Source organism: Polyodon spathula, chromosome 2, assembly GCF_017654505.1.
Source record: "Polyodon spathula isolate WHYD16114869_AA chromosome 2, ASM1765450v1, whole genome shotgun sequence".
NCBI classification, from domain to species: Eukaryota; Metazoa; Chordata; class Actinopteri; order Acipenseriformes; family Polyodontidae; genus Polyodon; species Polyodon spathula.
The window spans coordinates 25169408-25191965 of NC_054535.1; the positions used below are offsets into that span (position 1 = coordinate 25169408).

Sequence of the window (22558 nt, forward strand, 5' to 3'; positions counted from 1 at the left end):
TACTCAGCACAGAATCTATCTGGAATGTTCTGGAAAATAGGTAAATTTCAAAATATCACTGTCCTGGTCACAAAAGCAAAGTTTGTGGGGAATAACAGCCATTTTCTATACTTTTGCGGCATAAGCAATTAGGAAATAACACTTACTACTCAGGAACCAAAATAAATAAAATTTGTTACACTGTGTAATCCAACTACCTCTTATCGGTAATCTGTCTTGTTGTGTGCTATGCTCTTCTGCCCTGTTGCCATACAAAAACCCTTCACTGTTCAGCTCTCAATCCCTGATATTTTCAAAACATTACAATTACTGCATACAAGGGCTCTATCGTATCGTTTCTTGATATGGAATGTCCTTTTAAAAGTTTCACAGTTGCAACTTAATTGTCTGAACAATCTTGATTACCTCCTGGATCCCATTGGGGTCAGGATAATAGAGGTTTCACTTTGAATCACTTTGTTTTTGTAAAGATTGTGCCTCTCAGCACTGTCCTGTCAGTCAAGGCGCTTCTGCATTCCAGTTCCAAAGACACAGCGGTCCAGGCTGTCCAGTTCTGGAGCAGTCAGCTCATAAAACCCTGGGGTACAAGGCCACACACCGTATACACTGTACACTCCACTTGCAAATGTTTCAACAGGAGTCCATCCCCAGTGCAGAGGAAAGTTTAAAAAAAAAAAAAAATCCAGCAGGACTGCCGATCAGCTTCAAACTCAACTAGAAGTGTCCCAAGAATTCTGGGACAAGAAGAATTATTCAATGCTTAAAGAATAATTAAATAAGAATAAAAAGGTGCGTCAGCAGGCATTAAATGCATTCCATACACTTTGAAGTCAGTTTGAGAGAGAAAGGTTAATTTATTCTCTGCAGTGCAGAGCTAATTTATTCTCTGTTCTGCATGTTCACAGTTTAAAAAGACAAAAGAGATTAGGGCTTCAGGTTTTGCTTGTAAATGAAATGGCTTAGCTAATGCCAAAAATACTTTGGGGGTGGTCAGCAAGTGATTGATGCAGTACATCCACAGCATGTGAGGAGTGAAGCAAAGAGGGGTTGGGATAGCGACCCAGCAACAATGGCAACAGACACAAATACACACACAGGCATCTATGCACAGAGTACAGAGAGCTGGATCAAGAACTGCCCCAGCACTAGATGGAGCTCTCATCACAGAAGGCGAGAGGGGCCCCTCCGAGCTTCATGATGGTGAGGGCATCGTCGCAGACTTCGTTCACGTTGGCGTAGGCATTGTGCCCATTCAGTCCATTCTTCTTCTCAGTTAGCGGCATGCCCTCGGACATGATGCTAGGACTGCTTGGGGAGTTGGGGGTCTCTGCGTAGTGCTGCTCAATCTGCGTTTGTTTGGAGCCCCTGAACTTTTTGAAGCCCCAGAAACCCATTGCCCCCAGCAGCACACCCAGCAAGAGGCAGAAGGAGGAGATGATCACAGTGTAATTCCTGCTGCCAGAGCACAGGAGCTCCTTGGTGGGGTCGCCCATCTCCAGCGTGTAGGAGGCTCTGTCACAGCTGATGTTGTTCTCCACACAGCTGCAGCTGTACACCCCCAGGCTGCTCTGCGACACGGTGATCTCCAGCCTGTCCGCGTGCTGGTTCACTGTAGGGAGGTGCTTGGGGAGCATCCACTCACAGTAGGACCAGGAGGAGGGGGGCACACAGGGCAGCACAATGCGGGACCCCAGGTAAGCCTTTACGACAACCCGCTCTGGATCACACCTTCCTGCAGGGAGCAAAATCACAGATTCAGTTTGTTAGAACGTGCTCAACACGGGAACACAAATCTGGCCCAAGTGGACGGAAGTCCTTCAGGTTATACAGGTATGAAAAGATAAATAATAAAAAGACCTGGAAGGTAGTTAAACTGGTTCAGTTCATTCACAGCTCTATACAGACTGGTCCCAATAATTTCATTATAAGACATGCATGGAGTCCAGAATTGTAAATAATATCGCGTCAAAGACAAAGCACATACATGAATTTCAGCATTTCTAACAAATGCACATCCAGTGGTTATGCAAACCCTGCTTGTCTGAAATATCAACGCAGTGTAAACTCTTCATTGCTGGTATGATATCCGAGCCTCACTCACCTGTATCAGGACACAGCTTGATTGCCTCTCCATGTTCCACATCCTGGAGAACCCTGATAAGAAATGAAAAGGTCGAAATGAGTAGAACAATAAGACTTCCCCACATTAAAAACACAGCAAAGTATAATAATGCATAGGCAACCATTGTGAAGCATATTAAAAAAAAAAAAAAAAAAAAGAAAAAAAAAACACGTCAAGCATTGTTAATCTATGGTAAATGCACATTATAACCATGGGAAAAGTATGGTAAAACTACAAAAATACCATGCAAAAACAGTGTTGTAAATCTTTAGAATAGGTGTTCTATTATAGGTGCTTACACTTGGCTCTTTCCAGGCTGCACACAGGCAGACTGACTGGTGTCCCATCCACAGAGAGGGTCCCGGGCCAGGACACAGTCCTGACAGCTGCTGTGCTGGCTACAGTTCGCTAGAGGCAGCTTCACCACGGTGCTGGAAGAGCCCACATACAAGTAGTCCTGGAACAAGAGAAGAGAGAGAGAGCGAGCAAGAGAGAGAGAGAGAGCGAGAGAGAGAGAGAGAGAGAGCGAGCAAGAGTGCAAGAGAGAGGATGACAGAGATGAGTGTTGTGCATTTTTGGTCCACTGTCTAAAGATAACAAACCACTTTTGTCCTTGCTACTATTTCTCAAAGGTTTATTGTTTGTGTTTTCTGGGTAGCAGCTCTGCCTGCTCTTTCTAACGGGATATACATTACTAACCAAGGCGTACCTTGCCTTAAAATATCAGCAACATTTTAACTGGGCCCCATTATATTGTGCTGTAGATGTTTTGGTTTTACACACCAAAACTAGGAGTAAGCTGCCCATTCATTTTTTAGATTGCAATAGTAACCTAAGTTTCTTATTATTTAAAAACTTTTTTTTCTTACAATAAGAAATGTACAATTATTATTTTTTTTTAAATCAAACAATACTAAAAGAAGGACTCATCTAACACAGTGTGCTGTACCTGGTCCAGCTGGATGTTGTGAATGGGCTCCTCTGAAGGGAACAGCACCGTCTCCTCAATAAGCATTGCCCGCTCCCCCACCTCCACTGCCCTGTGCAGCTCGCCTCGGTCTGAAACACACACACACCTTTTACGTTCTGTCTTTATATTCACAAAGGATACTGGAATTGATTCTTTGAAACATTTCCAGAGTTTACATGCCAAATTCAATGGAGTTTGGAAGAATCAATGCTACTGCTCCAATGCCTCCATGCATTACACAAAGCACAGCATGTTTCAACCTCTCTCCTAACCCCCGCCCCCCCCAATCTCCCTACTGCTCCAATACCACAAGGTCTTTCCTGCCCCACCTCTCAATTATCAGTGCGACTCTGGATTATTTTTATTCAGAACACAGTACTAAAATAGCCCAGTGGTTTCAGTCATATCAGACTAGGGGGGTTAGATCTTTTCATTGCAAGGAAGCTGAGCTAAGCACCAGTCTAAACAAAGCTGTGGCAGACATTACAGCAACCCTAGTTCTGGAGAGCCCCTATCCAGCAGGTTTTCTAGGTGTCTTTACATCATCAGTGGCTAAAGATCTGGAACACATGTTACTCTTGAATAATTAAGACAATAATTGTTTCAATGAAGTAACAGATTGGTTGAAACGAAAACCAGCAACCACAGTAGCTCTCCAAGACCAGGCTAGAGACCCCTGCATTATAGCATCGCTTCACCGGAGGCCCTCTCCAGTCATCATTCTGAACCACCTCTGGAGAAAGGACCCCTCCTGGGGTAATACATTTGCTCTTCAGACAAGGGGCTCTCAATTCAAATGATCTTTATTGGCATGACAAGTGAAACAAGCAATGCCAAGTTAATGCAGAAAATGTACAGAAGTATTTATTAGTCTCCCTCAGTCTCACCTGTGCCCAGGTGCAGGATGGCTGTGTTGTCGAATTCTGAGGAGGGGAGGTGCAGAGGGGCCAGGCTCACCGCGATCTTGGTGTATTTGGTTCCCATCTTCTCCAGCAGAGGGCTGGCCACTACAGGTTGCTCCATCAGAGGATGGTCTCTGACAAAGGTCAGCACCTTGTCTGGCAGGCTCAGCGAGTTCGAGAATCCCTCTGCCTTGAGAGAGGACGTGATGCACTGCGGAAGGAGCCATGCACAGTCAAGATACAGAAACACAGAAGGAACGCTTTAACTAAAAGTCATTGTGAATCCTACTAGGGAGCCAAACGAGGGGCACAATGCCAGAAAGGGGCCAGCTGCTCTCGTCATACAGCACAGGCGTATCAGTTTATATTATCTAGTGAGAAATTTTTCCAATGGGCTCATCCATTTTATATTTCCCATATCACATGGCCGTGTGATATGGGAAACGTGCGCTCAATACCAGCAATCGAGTGCTACCCCAGCGAGAGCTGTCAAACAGCAACACATCGCCGCAATTCTCCACTGTGTGTACCTGATAAAGAAAAACCCTCCAGAGCCCTACATATCCAGTGAAAATCGGGCAAATCTAAGAGAAACCCACATTTCCAACATTCAAAACTACCTCAGCAACAGGCTTTCATTATTCAATCTTCAGGCCAAACTGCATTTTCCATGCAGGTTTTTAAATTTGTTTTTCAGGTTTTTTTAATTTGTTTTTCAGGTTTGCACTTCAGGGCCACCATAGGGAGTCGCCTTAAATATCTATAAATCAGCCACCCTAAAATCTCCCATCCACAGACAAAGATGCTTTGTGACACACTCCAGTTCTGACTGAAGGGAAACTACTACTTGCAAAAAGGTAAACAGAAATGTTAGCAAACACAAAACAGCGTCGGAACAAACTAGTGAACATGGCAAAATAATTGCTTATAAAAAAAAAAAAAATGTTAAAAGTGTGTAATTAGCCTATACACTTGGTACTAGTGAAAGTGCTTCTATCCAGCTGTTTTAATGACCACCAATACACTGCAGGAGTACTTCAGTTCCCCAGAAATGTTGGAAGGGAGAAGAAATGAGAAGGGGGCTGTTCTTACTGCTCCTGGACGGGGGTGGAGGTTTGGTTCTGGGTACGCTGGTTTCTCGCAGTCCCTCTTCACCTCCTTGTAGGAGCCTGCTAGTGCCAGGCCCACCTCCTGCAGGCTGTACGCACACACCGCCGACACCTCGTCATGCTCCCTGAGAGAAGAGAGCACAGGGTGATCACACGAGAGGGGGCACAGACTGCGTATGCATCGCAGCTTTTAACATTACCCTTAGTGGAATTTACATGGAATCCATGTAAATTGGCCACTTGATTTCAGTTAAATTGGCCACTTGACATCAGTTAAAATTATACAGACTGAAGACAGCATTTAAACAAAGCAGCTTCATTACTGCAAATATGAAGACATTCTGATTCTGTCGCAGTACAGTACTTTGACAGCTTGAATTTGGTAAATGAAATAAATTACTAAACTTCATTGCATATATTTGGCGTTTCGCCATTTAGGGTGTAAAAAAAAATCATTTGCAAAGTGTATAATCCAGTGGATCCGGTGCAATCCGACACAAATGAACCCCTGTTTATTAGTACACACGGAGTTCAAGTTGTAACTCCTATAGCCATACTCTGAGGCCTGGCCTAGCGCTGTCTGCTGTCTCACCACTGTGAGGTGAAGAGCCCGTAGAATCGCGTGCTGCCCCAGCTCCCCGGCTCCCTCTGCAGGGTGAACACGTCTCTCAGGATGTTGTACCGGGCGCCAGTCAGCGGGTTCTCACACACCAGCTGGGCCTTCAGGAAGGTGGTCCAGCGCTTCTGTAGGGTCTTCAGACCCCCGATGTCTCCCTGCAAACAGACAGCAGGTAAAAGTGGAGCCCTGGCCTCACCAGTGACACTCTTAGCTACCAGGGACATGGCATCTACAAAGCACTCTGCAGGTCAGAAATTGACTTGAGTGATTTCCACTGAAGATGACAGGTTGAGGGAAATTAATCAATTTAGTCTTGCAACTAGGAATCTGGACGCGCATTCATGTGCCTCTTATCGTTTGTAAATTTTCATCTGTAATAGAACTGTTTTTGAAGGCTTCCACAGTGACATACCTGGGTCTGCAGTATTTGTCAGTTCCAGCAAGGAGTGCTCAATGTATATGTTTTGTTTTTTTTTGTTGGTTTTAATTTATAATTTTTTTTAATGATTTCTGAAAAATCAACTATGTCCTGGATAAAGTAAGTAAGTAGTGTCCTACAGTCCAAAAGAGTCCTCCCTCCCATTCTTTAATTTTCATGTGGTTAAGATTAATGATGGTGGGGGGGGGGGGGGGGGGGGGTCCTTTAAACTGCTGTACACTGACACATGCTAGCAAGCTCTCATCTCTGCTGCAAAATTTATTTGTTAATAGATCAAGCACCACTAAAATCGGATGAAAAGGAAAGTTTATAAATACTGCATTACTTCAATTTGGCGCTGCCCTCATATTAAAGACGCCCCGTATTGATGCCACAGTCATATATCAGCTTTATAATAGAGGCCACCCTCGAATAAATGCCGCTATCAATAAAGAAACATTAAGGGATTTTTTTCTCCCACTACTTAAAAAAAAAAACCCACACCCAGTAAACAATTAAATCCACAACACTGACTATGGTCATGTAACGCCTCAGTCTAGCATGTAAATTACAAACTAATGTACACACACATACTAAGCACATTTTATTTTATGGTAGTACTGTTGGAAAGAAAATGCAAGATAAACTACGTACAGAACAGCAGTCCTTCTGAAGTTCTTATAGGTGGTGGTGTTGTTTTGTTTTTAGTTCAATTGTAATTCCTGTACTCAATCCCATACAAATAAAAACAACATGCTTACTATCTATGAGATTTAGTTGTGGTTTCTCTTGCAGAGATATTACAAACAAACATGTTAGTGAGAAAAAATAAACAAACAAAAAAAAACGAGTAGGATATATTGTAGTTTTTACAGAAATCAAACTGATATTCTGAGGTAATTTTTGGTGCAGAAAAACATCTATACTTCAAAAATGTCATAAATCATGTAATAAAATATTGCAGTGTTTGAAAATCGTAGTATCAATAAAGGTCACCCTCGTATAAAGGCCACCCTCTTAAGCACTGCAGTCATTTTAATCAATTTAAAATAAACACCGCGGCACCTAATTGAAGTAATACGGTAATTCAACAATCACGGTGCACTGCCAGGCACAGTCGATGTTCACTTTGCTGGGACTAAACCCTTCAGTGAGGCTGCCTGCTCTGTGAGTTCTTCATGACGAGGTGAAGGGAACGCATGCCAAGCTACTGAAGAACTGGAACTGGGAATTGACTTTAAACTTGGAACTGAAAACAGGAATTGACCCCAACTCTGCGGTCCTGTTGTGGCAACTGCTTTACAATAGTTCAAAAAGAATTATTCTGCGAAGAGAAGTCATTCATTGAGTGTAATTATATTTAATGATATTATCAAACTCAATTAATTATACTTAGTCTTATTACTGCATTATACTGTGCAACTATTTATTATATGTTTAAGAATTCAAAAACAAACTCTATACAAATATTTGATGTGCAAAAACAAAATGTCCACTTTATAAAATAGGAATTAGAAATAGATCCATTAGAAATATATATTTGTGCCTTTTTGTAATTTATTTGTGCCTTTTGTAACACACACATATACTTACTCAAATTAGACTTTATATTTATTATTACAAAAATTGTTAATTTTGTTATAATTAAAAAAAAAAAAAAAGTATTTATATAATGTTAAGTATATTTGCCTTTAGGAATATTTGCAAATAGGCTATAGTGCTGACTATCCTGAGCATATATGTGGGATAATTGCTGGGATTATCCTAAAGGTGTTTGTTGATGGTGTGCGGTACTGAACCCGTGTACTACACTCCTCCACAATGCCAGCTCCACAATGCTGAACAAACAAATTACAGTCTTACACGACCACCTGGAGTAACCCTTCAATCTACACCCAAAACATGCAGAGGATCTTTGAGGTTTCTCTGGATAATTTTTCTTCACACACAGTAATAAATGCCCCTTAGATCCTTTCATCGCAAGGCAGCCGAGCCAAGCAGCAATCTAAACAAAGCCGTGGCAGACATTACAGCACCGCTCCACGCAAGGACAAGACAAGACAGCCCCCAGGGAGGCCCTCTCCAGTCATCATTCAGAACCACTGAGAGATGAGCTCTGGAGACAGGACCCCTGCTGTAGTAATGCACTCGCTCTTCAGACAGGGGGCCGGAATTGAAAGTAGGCATTATAGAAGGCATCTTGAATATAAATAACGACCAATTAACAGGCATGTTTCATTAATTCACAGATTTATTTATTAGACTGTCAACGTGATTCCTCTGCATCAGAAACCTGGCATTGTTGGCTGTCTAGTTTATTTGTTGTCTCTGTTGTAACATAAGCTTCATCCCGCTTTGAAACCTACTTTCGGTATGTCTTTCAGTGAGTCAAACAGGCAAATCAGAATATGACTAGCAAGAAGAAGATGGGGGTTTGCTAATCTTTCCCTCACAATGGTGTTAGTTTCAGATCTCATTTTACATGCAACACAACAAAGCTGTGTTTTTTACAGCAATCTTTAATTAACTTTGGTATGAAGTGACTTTCAGTAAACACACATCATCAACATTCTATTAGTATAGGTGGTAATCGGCCCACATAATGATCTGGAACTAATTTAGCATAATGCAATCTAAAGGCAGTGCCTACGCTGATCACTACATCTTTGTACATAGGCATGGACAAAGACACACAAACGCACTCACGCACACACCCAGTCACGAGACATTAACATATTTTCCTCTCATCACTGTGAAATGTCACCCTGGTTAACATTTACTGGAACAAACAGACACCTTGAGCTCACCTTGCAAATACGTGCCACTCTGGGGACCTTGACCTTGGTATAGAACTCAAACTCACTGGCCAACTCAGTGAAGAAGAAATAGATTTTGTCATCATCCCCGTCACTGCTGTCCTGGCTCTCGGGCACAAAGGCGGAACTCACAAACTCAGGTTCTAAACAGTAGGAAGAGAATGAAAATGCTTTCAAATCAGCTCCCCAGAACTCAAACAGACTGACATTGTACATCTGCAGTGTTATTTAGTCCCAAAGGACATAACCTTTCATTTACATTCATGAATCAGTTTTACCTGTTAAAAATAAACTACACCTTTCCATTTATTGTGAAGTTTTGCATTGAAAGTCTAAAGTAGGGAGCAGAGCACAAGCTGATGATCTAGGCGGAGTTTCAAATGAAACCGAGGAATGAGGTGCAGCAGCTCTGCACTGGACTACAGGGGAAGCAGGCCTGGAGAACAATAAATATACACCCAGATATATACACTGTACAACCATGGCAAAATCTTGGAAAAAATAAATCATTGAAAAAAAGATCACTTTTTTTGGCGAAAATGTACTCTGGTCAACTCTTATAAGGCATAAGTGTCTGTGGGTGTGTATTGCAAAGGCTACTCTCACTGCAGAGTACTGCAACTGCTGAAGTACACAATGCAGTTACATTATAGACACAAAACCTCAGTTTCTGACAGGGCTGCATGGCTAACGCAGCCCCCCCAGTTTTCAGACTGCAACAAAAGTGATTGAAGCTGTGAAGCCCCTTACTGCTCAGCCACGACAAGGAGGTCTCTGTGCGGATACGCTCCCCTTCCTTCCCTGTTGCCCGGTAGATGAGGGATTCTGTGCCCAGGAAGTTGTTGACTGTGGCGGTATAGAGAACTCCGTCTATGGAAACCGGAACAGCAACACAGCGTAAGGACATGGGGGGCGGGGGCAACGTTTAGAAAAAGTTTTCCGAGATCCACAGGACAGACAAGGCAGCATATCCTCAAATATTACATTAAAGCAACTGAATTGAAAATCACATTCAATAAAATATAATGAAGTGAATCTGATAATGAACGTAGTTAGCAAACAGGAGACAAAACCAAACAAGCCAATTTCTGTAATTACATTGTTTACTCTGATTAAGTAACCTCTTATTCCTGCTGTACCTTTTCCTTTACATATTGACATTACTTATATATATAGTACTGTGCAAAAGTTTTAGGCAAGTGTGAAAAAATGCTGTAAAGTAAGAATGCTTTCAAAAATAGACATGTTAATAGATTATATTTATCAATTAACTAAATGCAAAGTGAGTGAACAGAAGGAAAATCTAAATCAAATCCATATTTGGTGTGACCACCCTTTGCCTTCAAAACAGCATCAATTCTTCAAGGTACACTTGCACACAGTTTTTGAAGGAACTCGACAGGTAGGTTGGCCCAAACACCTTGGAGAACTAACCACAGTTCTTCTGTGGATTTAGGCAGCCTCAGTTGCTTCTCTCTCTTCATGTAATCCCAGACAGACTCAATGCTGTTGAGATCAGGGCTCTGTGGGGGCCATACCATCACTTCCAGGACTCCTTGTTCTTCTTTATGCTAAAGATAGTTCTTAATGACTTTCTCTGTATGTCTGGGGTCGTTGTCATGCTGCAGAATAAATTTGGGGCCAATCAGATGCCTCCCTGATGGTATTGCATGATGGATAAGTATCTGCCTGTACTTCTCAGCAATAAGGAGACCATTAATTCTGACCAAATCTCCAACTCCATTTGTAGAAATGCAGCCCCAAACTTGCAAGGAACCTCCACCATGCTTCACTGTTGCTTGCAGACACTCATTCATGTACCGCTCTCCAGCCCTTCAGCGAACAAACTGCCTTCTGTTACAGCCAAATATTTCAAATTTTGACTCATCAGTCCAGAGCACCTGTTTCTGTTTCAGTTAATGATTGTGTTTCAACCTACATATTGAATTGATGATAATTACCACCTATTTGGTATAATTGTGTAAAGACACACCTGACTATATGTCTACAAAAAGCCTGACTTTGTGCAAGTGTACCTAGAAGAATTGATGCTGTTTTGAAGGCAAAGGGTGGTCACACCAAATATGGATTTGATTTAGATTTTTCTTCTGTTCACTCTCTTTGCATTTAGTTAATTGATAAATATAATCTATTAACATGTCTATTTTTGAAAGCATTCTTACTTTACAGCATTTTTTCACACCTGCCTAAAACTTTTGCACAGTACTATATATATATATATATATTATATATATATATATATATATATATATATATATATAATATATATATATATATTATATCTCACTCAGGTCTTCAACTGTTTAACCTGGTGTTCTAATTAAGCACTAACAGATATGGTTGGATATGTCCTGGTTTGAAATTGATTGAAAGAGTGACTTGAGTGTCAACAGTAATGGGTCTGTTAAAGTTTTGATTCTGTGTTCCCTTTTCAGGGGACTGATTGATGGTCTTTTTCTTTATTCAATCAAGTTATGTGCGGCTTGTCATTACTGCAGCGCCTGAGAAAACAATAAAAGGCACTTTTGATGTGAGCTTCTTTTACTTCCGTCTTGAATTGGCACCAGTATCTCTATTACAAGTTACTGTACTACAGCTGTCATACCTGCAACGATCGCAGTGTACTGCTGGCTGGGCTCAAAGGGACACTTGCCCCTCCCGCTCTCCATCCTCAGCTCCCCATTCTCCAGTCTGTCCAGAGTAAAACTGGCCAGGTTCTGCAACACACAGAGAGAGCAAGAGAAAGATAAACGCTCAGCAGCCTTTTCACAGAACACATAGAACACACAACACAACACACTTCAGACTGGCGGTCCATAATTATTTCACCTTCACTTAAAGCAGAGTTTAAAACCATCAGAAAACGATCACTACACTGAGATGCAATACAGATTGGGGAAAGCCACTGTGGTACTGTCCCCCCAGACAAACAACATGCTGGATACTGTAAAGCCATAAATATTTGCGACCAATAAAACCTATATTGCTCCAGAAATGTTGGAAATCTATTGCAATATACAAAGTATGTATGGTTAGTGGAATTAGATATTTGTGCTAAAAATGTTAGCGTTTTTTTATATGCAAAACATGCATAATAAAAGGCTTGCAAATATTTATGGCTTTACAGTTCCCTTCGAAGTGGCGGTTAATCACCACCATCTTCATCATCATCATCATTATTACGCCTTCCATTGAGGTACAGTTAAAACTATCAGAAACTTTAACTTTACGGTTGATTTGATTGGTCTATACCATGCCTAGATAAGCCAAAACTGGATTTTAATTGGAGAATTTAACAGCACTGCAAAATCCTCCTGGATTGCATTGATCACCTGTCTGTCACCATCCTGGCTTTCCTTTGTGTTGTAAAATGCATTTAAACAATCCAGCTGTGGCTAATAAGGTTAGCGGTTGGTCTAATAAAAGTATTATAACTTCAGAATATATATGTTTGGTCGTGCTAGCAAACTGAACCAACAAAATATAGAGATGATACAGGGCCTTGAAGTGCTTTTGAATGAAGCCGCTATTCTTGACCTTGACTTTTAGGGAATTAAAGCCATTGCTCAATCCTCATCCGTTAGTGATCAATGTGCCTGGCCCTGGAATGCACTAGTCCCAAAATGGGCAGTCTGGAAACCAATATTGGACTGTTTATTGGCACACAGTTGACAACGAAAGAGACACAGATAATTCCACAGAACTGAGCATATTACACAAGCCAACACTGATGCCTGGCTTTACCTTGCTAGCACAAACCTATTTCCCTATGCCAGCTAAATGATTTGAATAAATCATGGGTCTTTAAGAGTTACTGAGCGTGTTTTTTTTTGTTTGTCTATTTGTTTGTTTTTTAAATCCTGCTGCCAAAAAACCTCTAATGTTTATATCCTTGGCAATGTTTCTTGTATTTGGATTCTAAGATTCCTATTTTTCTTACTTTGTTTTCAGGTGATAAAACCTTGTGTGTGTACTCAGAACATGTAATAGCTCAAAAGCTTGTTAGTTTAACCCTTTGGCTGCCCACCCATTGTCAATACCAGCCAGCCGCTAAATATGTAGTGGCTCAGGTTCTTAACGAAGCTGGAAAGAGCTGCCTTGCAATACAATACGAGTAGCTCCACAAACGAGAACTAGTCATTCAAAACAGAACAGAACCAAAAACACACTCCTGCGGCCAGAATTAAACAGAGCTGCCGGGAATATCAGTGAAGTTTACCCTGCAATCGGCAATACGATGATTATAAGAATAATAACAGTTGCTTTGTTTTTAAATCAGGCGTGATTACACTTGTTAGCAGTTAAACTACTGTTTGTGCAATTTAGCAGTGGCACCACCCATGGACGAGTAGCACTGGCTCTTCAGCACAGGGCTTTGCTCCTGTCACGCTCAGTCTTCCAGTCCAATCCAGATAGGACCTGCATTATTTAATTGATACAGCTGTAGGATGGGTCACTTAAATAATAACTGACAATAGACCTAAAGATTTGAACCTGTTTATTGATACAGTTTACCATGGTGTGGCAGGCCAGAAAGGCCCTGCTGAGAAATGTATTGTGTTGGGTTGTATTGGGTGATTTGGAGGTGGTGGTTTACTGTTATTATTGTTTAGTTTAAATGTGGTTTGGCAGAGGCGATGGTAACAGCTTGTCTCTGTCAGACACCTCGTGCAAATGCGTGGTTGGCAGTGAATTTATTTTAACAGATGGACTGTCAACCACACAAATATTAAAAAAAAAAAAAAAAAAAAAACATGCAGAATGAGACCATCTCCAGACTGATTACATTTATTGCTAACCTGGAGATGGTCACATGTGTAAAAACCTGCAGCTCTGGCTGAATGAGGTGGGTGTTGAAGGTGAGAGAAACTAAAACAAAGTAAAACAAGCAAGTGCTTCTTGTGCTGGAAGGACCAGCACAACAGTATTACAGGATCAGTGAAGGTGACTGCCCAGCCTGACATGGGTATTGTTTATTTTTACGTGTCTGAGATTGTTTTTGTACGCACTTTTATTTTGCTCTGTCATCATAGTTTTTGTTTAAATATTTTGTTTAAAATAAATCCGTGCAGCAGCGCTTTACCCTGCAGTATCTGTCTGTGTCTCTGTCAGCTTCCTGGTCTGGGGTGTTACCACTAAGCTTCAAATCCATTATCACTACTGTCTTGACTAGAACCACAATGTCAAATCCTTTTTTTTTTTATTAATGTATTCATTATTTTTAAATAATCAAAAGGTGTTAATTCCCACAGTCTGGAAAGTTCACAAGCCTGTTTAGTTTTTATATCTCTAACAAGGCAACTTGCTTTAATTAGAGACACCTGTGGCTGGTTTACACGAAAAACTAAACTATTTTGAAAAGGTTGCTCTTTTTTTCCCCAGATAGTTCTGGTTAGGCATTCCTTGCCCTTCTTTTCCAATAAATGCACAACTCCCAGCAGTACAACCAAATTAATATCAGGGACGTCACTGCAAGAAAAATGTGCAGCTCCCTCCAAAGCACCTCTGGGGAAGTGAGTCAGTTCAGAAACAAGAAATACAAGCGGCAGTATCGGATAAGCACCAGGGAAATGTTTACTCTGCTGCCAGACTGTGTTTCTGCAAGGTTGCCAGCGATACTACATCAGTTTGATCCATTCCTGGTTTTACCATTTAATAAAACGTTTAATAAGACTCACCTAAACTTGTTACCTACATACACTGGGGCTAATCAATCTCGCAGTAAAACCTGGAATGGGTGAAATTGCTATGCAATAGGAGTCTAAATACCATCCCTGCTGTGGCTGAAGCCCTGAGGAGCTTTAAAACACGACCCAGCAGCTCAGCAAATCGACCCACTTCTCATTGAACAAACTGCACAAGCAGATATCAATGAATGAATGAATAAATACAATAAATAAATGGGCTCCTGAATTAAAATGCTTTGGATCAGAAGAACCTCTCAATTCAATTAAAATCTTCACCGGCACACAGCAGAAGTCTAACCTGCTATAAAAATTAGTCAACATCCCTGGACACAAAAAGTGAGGAACACGAGACATCTCAATAAACAGATCAATGAACCAGATATTATAGGAGGTAGCTTTCAGGTTATAGAGCCCCAAGAGTACAGGGCAGTGATACTCCACTTTAAATCTTATAGTCCAGGACTTTGATCCAACTATGTGCTTAATAATTGAAGTAAGCAGTCCAGGGTCCTGTTCCAAGCAGGCTTTCAAATTGCTGAATTGAACCTCTGTGTTTTCAATTAAGAAATCAAGGAACTGGGAGGAACAAGGTCCTGGTCTGAATATGGCTGAAAGATCCACAAGTGTGTACCTGATACAGGACATGTGAAAAAACGGGTTTCAAGGACAATAAAGATATGGGATCCAAAAGAGACCCGATACCAGTGCACCACCTTAATGTGTTCCTAAGTGTTCAGTGGCTACCTACAATCAAGTACTTTCTCTTGCACACTTTGTATGACTGACCTGACACAGCAAGAGAGAATGAAACACACACTCAACTTGGAACAGTGGTGTACCTGCAGGACTGTTTGGAGCTGGTGCATCGATTTGCAAGGGCAATGCACACCACTCATCTTATTGGACGCTGCTCTGAGCAGAGCTTTAGAATTGTTCTGGAAATACAGCTTTCTTAACTCCAGCGGATGCAAGTGCGGATTTCCAGTCATAGCAGTAGGGTGTCACTTCATTCACCTTTAAAAACGGATACACCTTTTACACCACAGAGAGTCCTCTACCTTCCTGTGGTATAACTGCCTTACAGGCACAGAAAGCCGTCGCCTCACAGGACACTCTGCAGTGTAATGAGGATCATTGCCTAGCAAGAGGTCTTGTTTTGTATCTGGGATGCTCATCTATCCTCTCTCTCTTTTCTGTGTTAGACAGAGGCCAATGTCCTGGCTGCGTGGATCCAGGATGGGATTTCCTTCATTAAATATATAAAACACTTTGCAAAGATCTGACTAAACTGTAAGCTGCCGAGATAAACCACAGCTGGATTATTTATTTATTTATTTCATTTCATTTTTCAGCACCAGGGAATCTACCTGGGTTACAGATGGAAGAAGCTTTCAAAGACCTCAAAGGTCTCTTCTTCAGGTGAAAGTAGTAAAGGGAGATTGAATATGAGTGAAATTCTACTGTAATCCATTTAAAGCTACATTAAGGTACCCAGTGTCCAAAAAAAAAAACACGATCACACAGAGGAACAGCCTTCACTGGAAATAATTGAATTATATTTAAGAAAACCTGATATCAAGAGTAGGGCACATGAGCAGGAAAGGAAACATACTTTTAAAAATTTCTTGACATTGAGAAACATTTTTGAGCTCTAGCATGCAAACACTTGAGGCGGCGAGACAGTAAAGTCACAGTTCTGCGGATTTAAAAACTTCAGCTTCATCTGAGGGAATCTTCACACTGTTGCCAGTTCTCAGAATGTTCAAAAATAAAAGCTTCTTATCCAATAATAACCCTGCTCCCTCAAGCTGCAGAGTCAAGAGAGTTTAACACACAGAGGAGATGTCTGTACTGGTCTGAGATGCTTCAAATTCAAGGGTATTCTACTTTCATAGACCGCAAAAACAAAACAAAAAAACCCTCAGCAATTTACCAACTTGATTAGCGGTAGCCACAGCACACTTCCAAACATCCAGAAGTGTGTAAAACACAACATTACTAATGCGCTCTTCAAGCAGTAGAATCGTATGAAGGTACTCACGATGTACGCGCAATGGGGGTCAAAGGCATATGTCCCGCAAGCGTAGATGTGAGTCTCATTGAGGAACTGCAGCAAGCGGATGTAATTGTGACACTCCGTCTGAAAAAAAAAAGAGAGAAACACAACCATGATGTCTAGCAACAAACTGATCTTCCGCAGCATTGTATGGGTTCAGTATGGCACCGCTCTCAGCAGTCACTATTGCAGAAACTGGTTTCTATTTCTATGTTTGTGCTACCATTTTCATATCTGCAGCCTACATATTTGTGGCCAGCATGCAACTGCTCAATACTGTATGCTGCATAAATCCTTTTATATTTCCTGAGCCGCTGCAACTTCACAAGCTTGCTTGTTATCCCTGGGTCTAGGTGACTTGTATAGAGGAGAAAAAGCAGGAGACCCAACACCAATTCCCATGTTACCTCACGCATCGCCCTGACTATACTAGTATTCTCCTCTATGTTTTTGAACGACTTGTACTGACTTGATTTTAGCTGAATTATTATTCCTTGGCGTGGCACTTTGTCAGCGTTATGTTGAATGCTTTATTTGTAAACATCCTCGCAGAAACTTCTTTAAAAGAAGTCCAAGAGGATAGTCAGATGTGGTGTTGATCGTCTCCTGTAATGTTGTGACTATATAAAAAGACAGTCCTCACATTTACTCCTCGTTATTCATTTCATCGTTTTAAATCCTGTGGTATTTACACAGTGCATTGGGAAACCTTGTTGATAGGTAATCTTGTACATGCGGTGCACGAGACACAAACAATTCAACAATAAGGTATATACAGTATGGTGCAGTGCACAGCTGCACACAGACCTCCACAACAGCATGTGTGAATGATTCACATCTGTTTTTGAAGTTGCCACAGCAGCCGAGACAACCAAAAGATAGTCAAAAGGGAACTGAAGAAAAAAAGTTGCAGAATTCTTAGTGTTTATATGACTAGCATACAGTGTATTTATTTATCTGTCTATTGCTTTCTATCTGTCTATATATCTATACACACAAACACACACACACACTTAATTTCAACAAATAATTAGCAAGATGCACAATCTAAGGAGGCTGCTTGTTGTGTAAAAGAATAAGCTTCTTCTGATGGACCTGGCTGCTGTACAAAAACACGCCCAACCCAGCAGGATAATCACTCTCAGAGCCTAAGCTCAATGCTGTATCAGAGGAAGTCAATTGTCTAGTTGTCCAATTGTCTCATCACCTTAAAATGCACCCAGACAGGCATTTATTACCCCAGATCATTCTGGCATATGTTCCTGCCATCAGACAAGTGTTTTATACTAAAGCAGTATTGTGTTCTTGAGTTCCTGGGACGATCGTTTTTAGATTCGCCCACTTCTGAAAAAGACGCGCACTCCTTCTCCTGTTGAGAGTCAGATGCTGCGTGGCAGTCAGTGGTCAGTGGCTGAACTGCCTTTCAAACCAAGAATCTTCTGTTCCACCCTGAAATCTGCCCTCTTTAAATTACAGACAAGCAAGCCCAGGAGAAGATTGCCATTCATTCAGGGGATGTCCGATCTCATCTGTTTTACGCAAGTCTAAAGGACGATCCTCAGAATATTAACTGATACCACTGTCGCTTTTTAGTTCAGGCAGAATAAACATGCTGCCTCAGCCACTTAACGGTATTCTCTTCATCACTGTTTTTCCTTTTTTCAATGAAAATCACAATGGACTAAACAGAGTATAAGTATAAAAGAAATATAGCTGGATTTTTTACCTTTGTAACAATAAAGCAGTATATAATAGTTCTAGAATTGCGAGTCTCTGTGTATGGATTATAGCGACACACAGCCTGCAAATATGTCTTCTTGTGCTGATATTACATCCATACACAGACATCGGTCATCCTTAAATCCTACATTACGTCAGCAATGAGCATTCCATATCATGCATTGATGAGTACAAGGCAGGGTGTGTAATCACCTGTATAAACTGGTATCAGAGAGAATTAAACCATTTGAATCTGATTTTGGAAACGGAAATGAATTAAAAAAAAAAAAAGTGAACCAAACTACACTGTACGTGTCCATTCAGCAAATGTGTTTCAACCAGTGAAGCTTATATTTAAGAAACTGCTGCCAGTTCTCAGAATGTTCAAAAATATAAACCTCTTATCCGGTAAAAGCCCTGCTCGCTCAAGCTGAGACCTCCAGAGCTCACCTCAAACCAGACCAGAGAGGAGACTATGCATGTTGTCTTTTTGAATGATTACACTGAAAGGTTATTGTCTCTGCGAGAACTAAAAATTAACTATAAAAACAATTCGGGTAACACACATGTTCTTCCAAACTACTGTAGTAAATCTATATGTTTATACGCCATGCTCAGCATAACAGATTTGTGAGCTAGTTGTTCCCCTAGTTTAAAATAGGTTTATTTGTAGCTTATTGTTGTTGTGTCAGTGTAGTTGCTGTTCTGTCCCGAATGAAGCGCTCTGTTTATTTATTTAAAACAAAAAGAAAACAGTGATGCAATTCGATTGCAGTTTTCTAATGTGACAGTGTAGGTGCCGTGAAACTCAGGAACGAACAAAAATGAGGCTCTCCGATTTGCTGAAACACTTAACAGCATGGTGTTGCAGAGTCGTCATGGGATAGGATGTCGGTGTGGTTCGGTTGTACGTACCATGTAAAAGATTTCTGGGGGCGCTCCCGACGTCCCCTACCCTCAGATAGTAAAGACCTGAGTGCTCTTTATTCTTATAGATACACTGACATTCAGAACGAAAAGTGAATGCTCAAGATTAAGAAGTGTATGACATATGCACCATGTGCGAGTGTAACCCTATGCATTCAATAATATTACGCTTTTGATATCAACTGGCGTAGATAATTATAGATAGCAGATGCATTTACCCTTTGAGCTATATGTAATGTTCCGCCCTGCTTTGCTGTAGAATACAATAGGCTGCTACACCCAATAAAATGAACTGCCTGTAGATCTTGTACCAATGTGGAGGCCGGGGGCCAACCAACAACCCTGCACACGGCAAGCGAGCATCTTAAACACTGCAAAAGAGCCGGGGGCCAGAATCCGTAACATAAGTGCATCACACAACACTGCCCGTCAAATACACTAAAGTGAAGCAATGCAATATGCACAAAGATACACAGGTAACAAGATAAGCTACTGTGTATGATGCGTAGTGAGATAGAATTACTAATAATAATAGACTGTCTTGTTAAAAGGCAAAATCAACTATGAGCCAAATTTCTTCATCTTTGAAGAACCACCTGATGGGTTCCCAGTGGCTACACAATGAAGCGTTTCACCCCCAGTGAGACCCTCCTCTAGACTCTGTCATTCTCAGAGTGTAGATCGCTGTCCTGAATTAAGCAGAGTACAGTATGTGCAGCTCACCTCTCTCTTCCCCTTGTTTTTGCAGGACTCATGGTTGCTGTCTGACACGTTCCAGTAGATCTGAAAAGGAAGTAGAAGGAGACTGAGAGAGGATAGAGAGAGACCTGCTTCATCTCTGTGAAATCCAACAAGCCCATTCATCCCTTAGTCATGGCACAAAGAAAATAAGTAATGTGTTTAGGGTTCTCTCTCTCTCTCTCAAAAATAAATAGCTACATTTATCATGTACTCTATGTGTACAGTACTGGCATAAAATATCTTAGTCTCCCTAAATATTTTATTGAGCAAGACATGTTTACACAGAATGACGATGGTATGGAACGGGCTATCTAGTCATGTTGCTGAGGCTGAATCACTGGAATCCTTTAAGAACTAACTTGACAAAGTTCTGGGAATTAAATGGGCTCTCATTGTTTGTTCATTGTCCTTACATTCAAACATATAAACAAGGAGTGCAGTTTCTAAACCAGTGCAGGTGCTTTTCTTCCCCTGCCTCTGCAGGCCTCAACCACCCCTGCAACAATGTTATCAGCCTCCCTGCACGCTCTGCTCAGGAAGTCTCTCTGAAGGCAGGAAGCAGGGACTACTGCGAAGAGTTTGTGGCAGGCAAGGGGAGGGGGGGCTGGAAGGGAAGGAGGCCGGCATGTCTGTTTACACTGACATCTCCGTACAGCTGCCCTGTTCAGTGCTCACTCAAGGACCAACACTAACAGGCAAGGTCAGCCGCCAATGCAGCTCCAGGCAGCGCGGCCAGGATGCAACGTTGCTGTTTGGACTGGCATCCAACCCCAAACAACAACAGGGAAAGGGATACACACAGACGCACACATACACTGACACACACGTTTTAGAAAGTGCTTCGGAACACAAAAATTGAAATAACTAGAGCAGGAACAGCACACTAACTTGAGCAGATAAACTCAAGTGCACCTATCAAAATGCTTACCATGGGCTGCCATTTGGAATAGTCTAAGTTAACAGTATTGTTCTCAAAAAAAAAAAAAAAAATTATATACACATCTATATATACACACATACACATACACACACATATTGCCGTGAAAAAGCACTTGTCCCATCCGATTTTCTGCATTTTTCACACTGAATTTGGTCACATCTTTTTGTGGGTTGTAGTAGTATATAGAGGGAGTCAGAGAAAAAATGACACAAAAATGGTGCTTCTTTGGTTTGTTTGGTGTGCAAGATAATCAAACATGCAATTTTCAGGTGTGAAAAAGTTATTGCGCCCCCCCCCCCCCCCCCCCCCCAGTTAACTCAACCCAATTAAAGGAATAATTAGGGTCAGCTATTTGAATACTTTAGTTAACAATCAGGCCTGATTTGGGCCAGCCCTGCCCAATATAAATTTGACTAACTTTGACCCTTGCCATCACAGTGAAGTTGTCAGCACACAGGTTCTAGAGGCACATCTTGCCACGATTAAAAGATATTCCTGAAGACCTCTGGGAAAAAAGTTGTTGATGCCTATCAGTCTATAAAGGGTTACAAAGCCATACCTAAGGCTCTGGGGCTCCACCCAACCACAGTCAAAGCCATATTGTCCAAATGGAGAAAGTTTGAGGTTTTAGTAAATCTTCCCAGGAGTGACTGTCCTGCCAAAAGCTCTCCAAGAGCAAGGCATAAAATTGTCCAGGAAGTCCCAAAGAACCCTAGAACAACATCCAGGGATCTGCAGACCTCTTTCGCCTCGGCTAAGGTCAGTGTTCATGACTCCACCATCAGAAAGACAATGGGCAAAAATGGGACTCATGGCAGAGTAGCAAGGCGAAACCACTGGTCACTAAAAAGAACATGAATGCTCGTCTCAATTTTGCCAAAAAGCACCTGGATGATCATCAAGAATTCTGTAACATGTTCTATGGACAGATGAGTCAAAAGTGGAACTTTTTGGCCAACATGGGCCCCATTATGTCTGCCAAAAACCAAAACACTGATTCCACAGCAAGAACCTCATCCCACGGTCAAGCATGGTGGTGGTAGTGTCATGATTTGGGGATGCTTTGCTGCATTTGCTGGACGACTTGCCATCATTGAAGGAACCATGAATTCTGCTCTGTATCAATGAATTCTACAGGAGAATGTCAGGCCACCCGTCCGTGAGCTGAAGCTGAAGCGCAGCTGGGTCATGCAGCAAGACAATGATCCCAAACAAACAAGTCTACATCAGAATGGTTGAAGAATAAGAAATTTAAAATTTTGGAATGGCCTAGTCAAAGTCCGGACCTAAACCCCATGAGATGTTGTGGCAGGACCTGAAACAAGCAGTTAATCCTCAAAAACCCACAAATGTCACTGAGTTGAAGCAGTTCTGCATGAAGGAGTGGACCAAAACTCCTCCACGGCGCTGTGAGAGACTGATCAATAACTACAGGAAGCGTTTGGCTGCAGTTATTGCTGCTAAAGGTGGTGTAACCAGTTACTGAGTCTAAAGGGTTGATTACTTTTTCA

At 41.5% G+C, this 22558-nt stretch overlaps 1 protein-coding gene across 1 annotated transcript in view; it reads right to left on the bottom strand.

Annotated features, from left to right (window-relative positions):
* Positions 1–849: 849 nt before the first annotated feature.
* Positions 850–22558, bottom strand: part of LOC121294611 (semaphorin-4F-like) — a 48781-nt gene continuing 27072 nt past the window's right edge. Inside the window, exons 3-14 of the mRNA XM_041218501.1 lie at positions 20090–20149; positions 16706–16804; positions 11583–11694; positions 9707–9826; positions 8948–9099; positions 5696–5877; positions 5087–5228; positions 3980–4205; positions 3072–3181; positions 2422–2579; positions 2102–2154; positions 850–1732 (exon numbers count right to left, since the gene is read on the bottom strand). Of these exons, the coding sequence (XP_041074435.1) occupies positions 1146–1732; positions 2102–2154; positions 2422–2579; positions 3072–3181; positions 3980–4205; positions 5087–5228; positions 5696–5877; positions 8948–9099; positions 9707–9826; positions 11583–11694; positions 16706–16804; positions 20090–20149 (2001 nt within the window). The 3' untranslated portion in view covers positions 850–1145. The remainder of the gene's footprint in view (positions 1733–2101; positions 2155–2421; positions 2580–3071; positions 3182–3979; positions 4206–5086; positions 5229–5695; positions 5878–8947; positions 9100–9706; positions 9827–11582; positions 11695–16705; positions 16805–20089; positions 20150–22558) is intronic.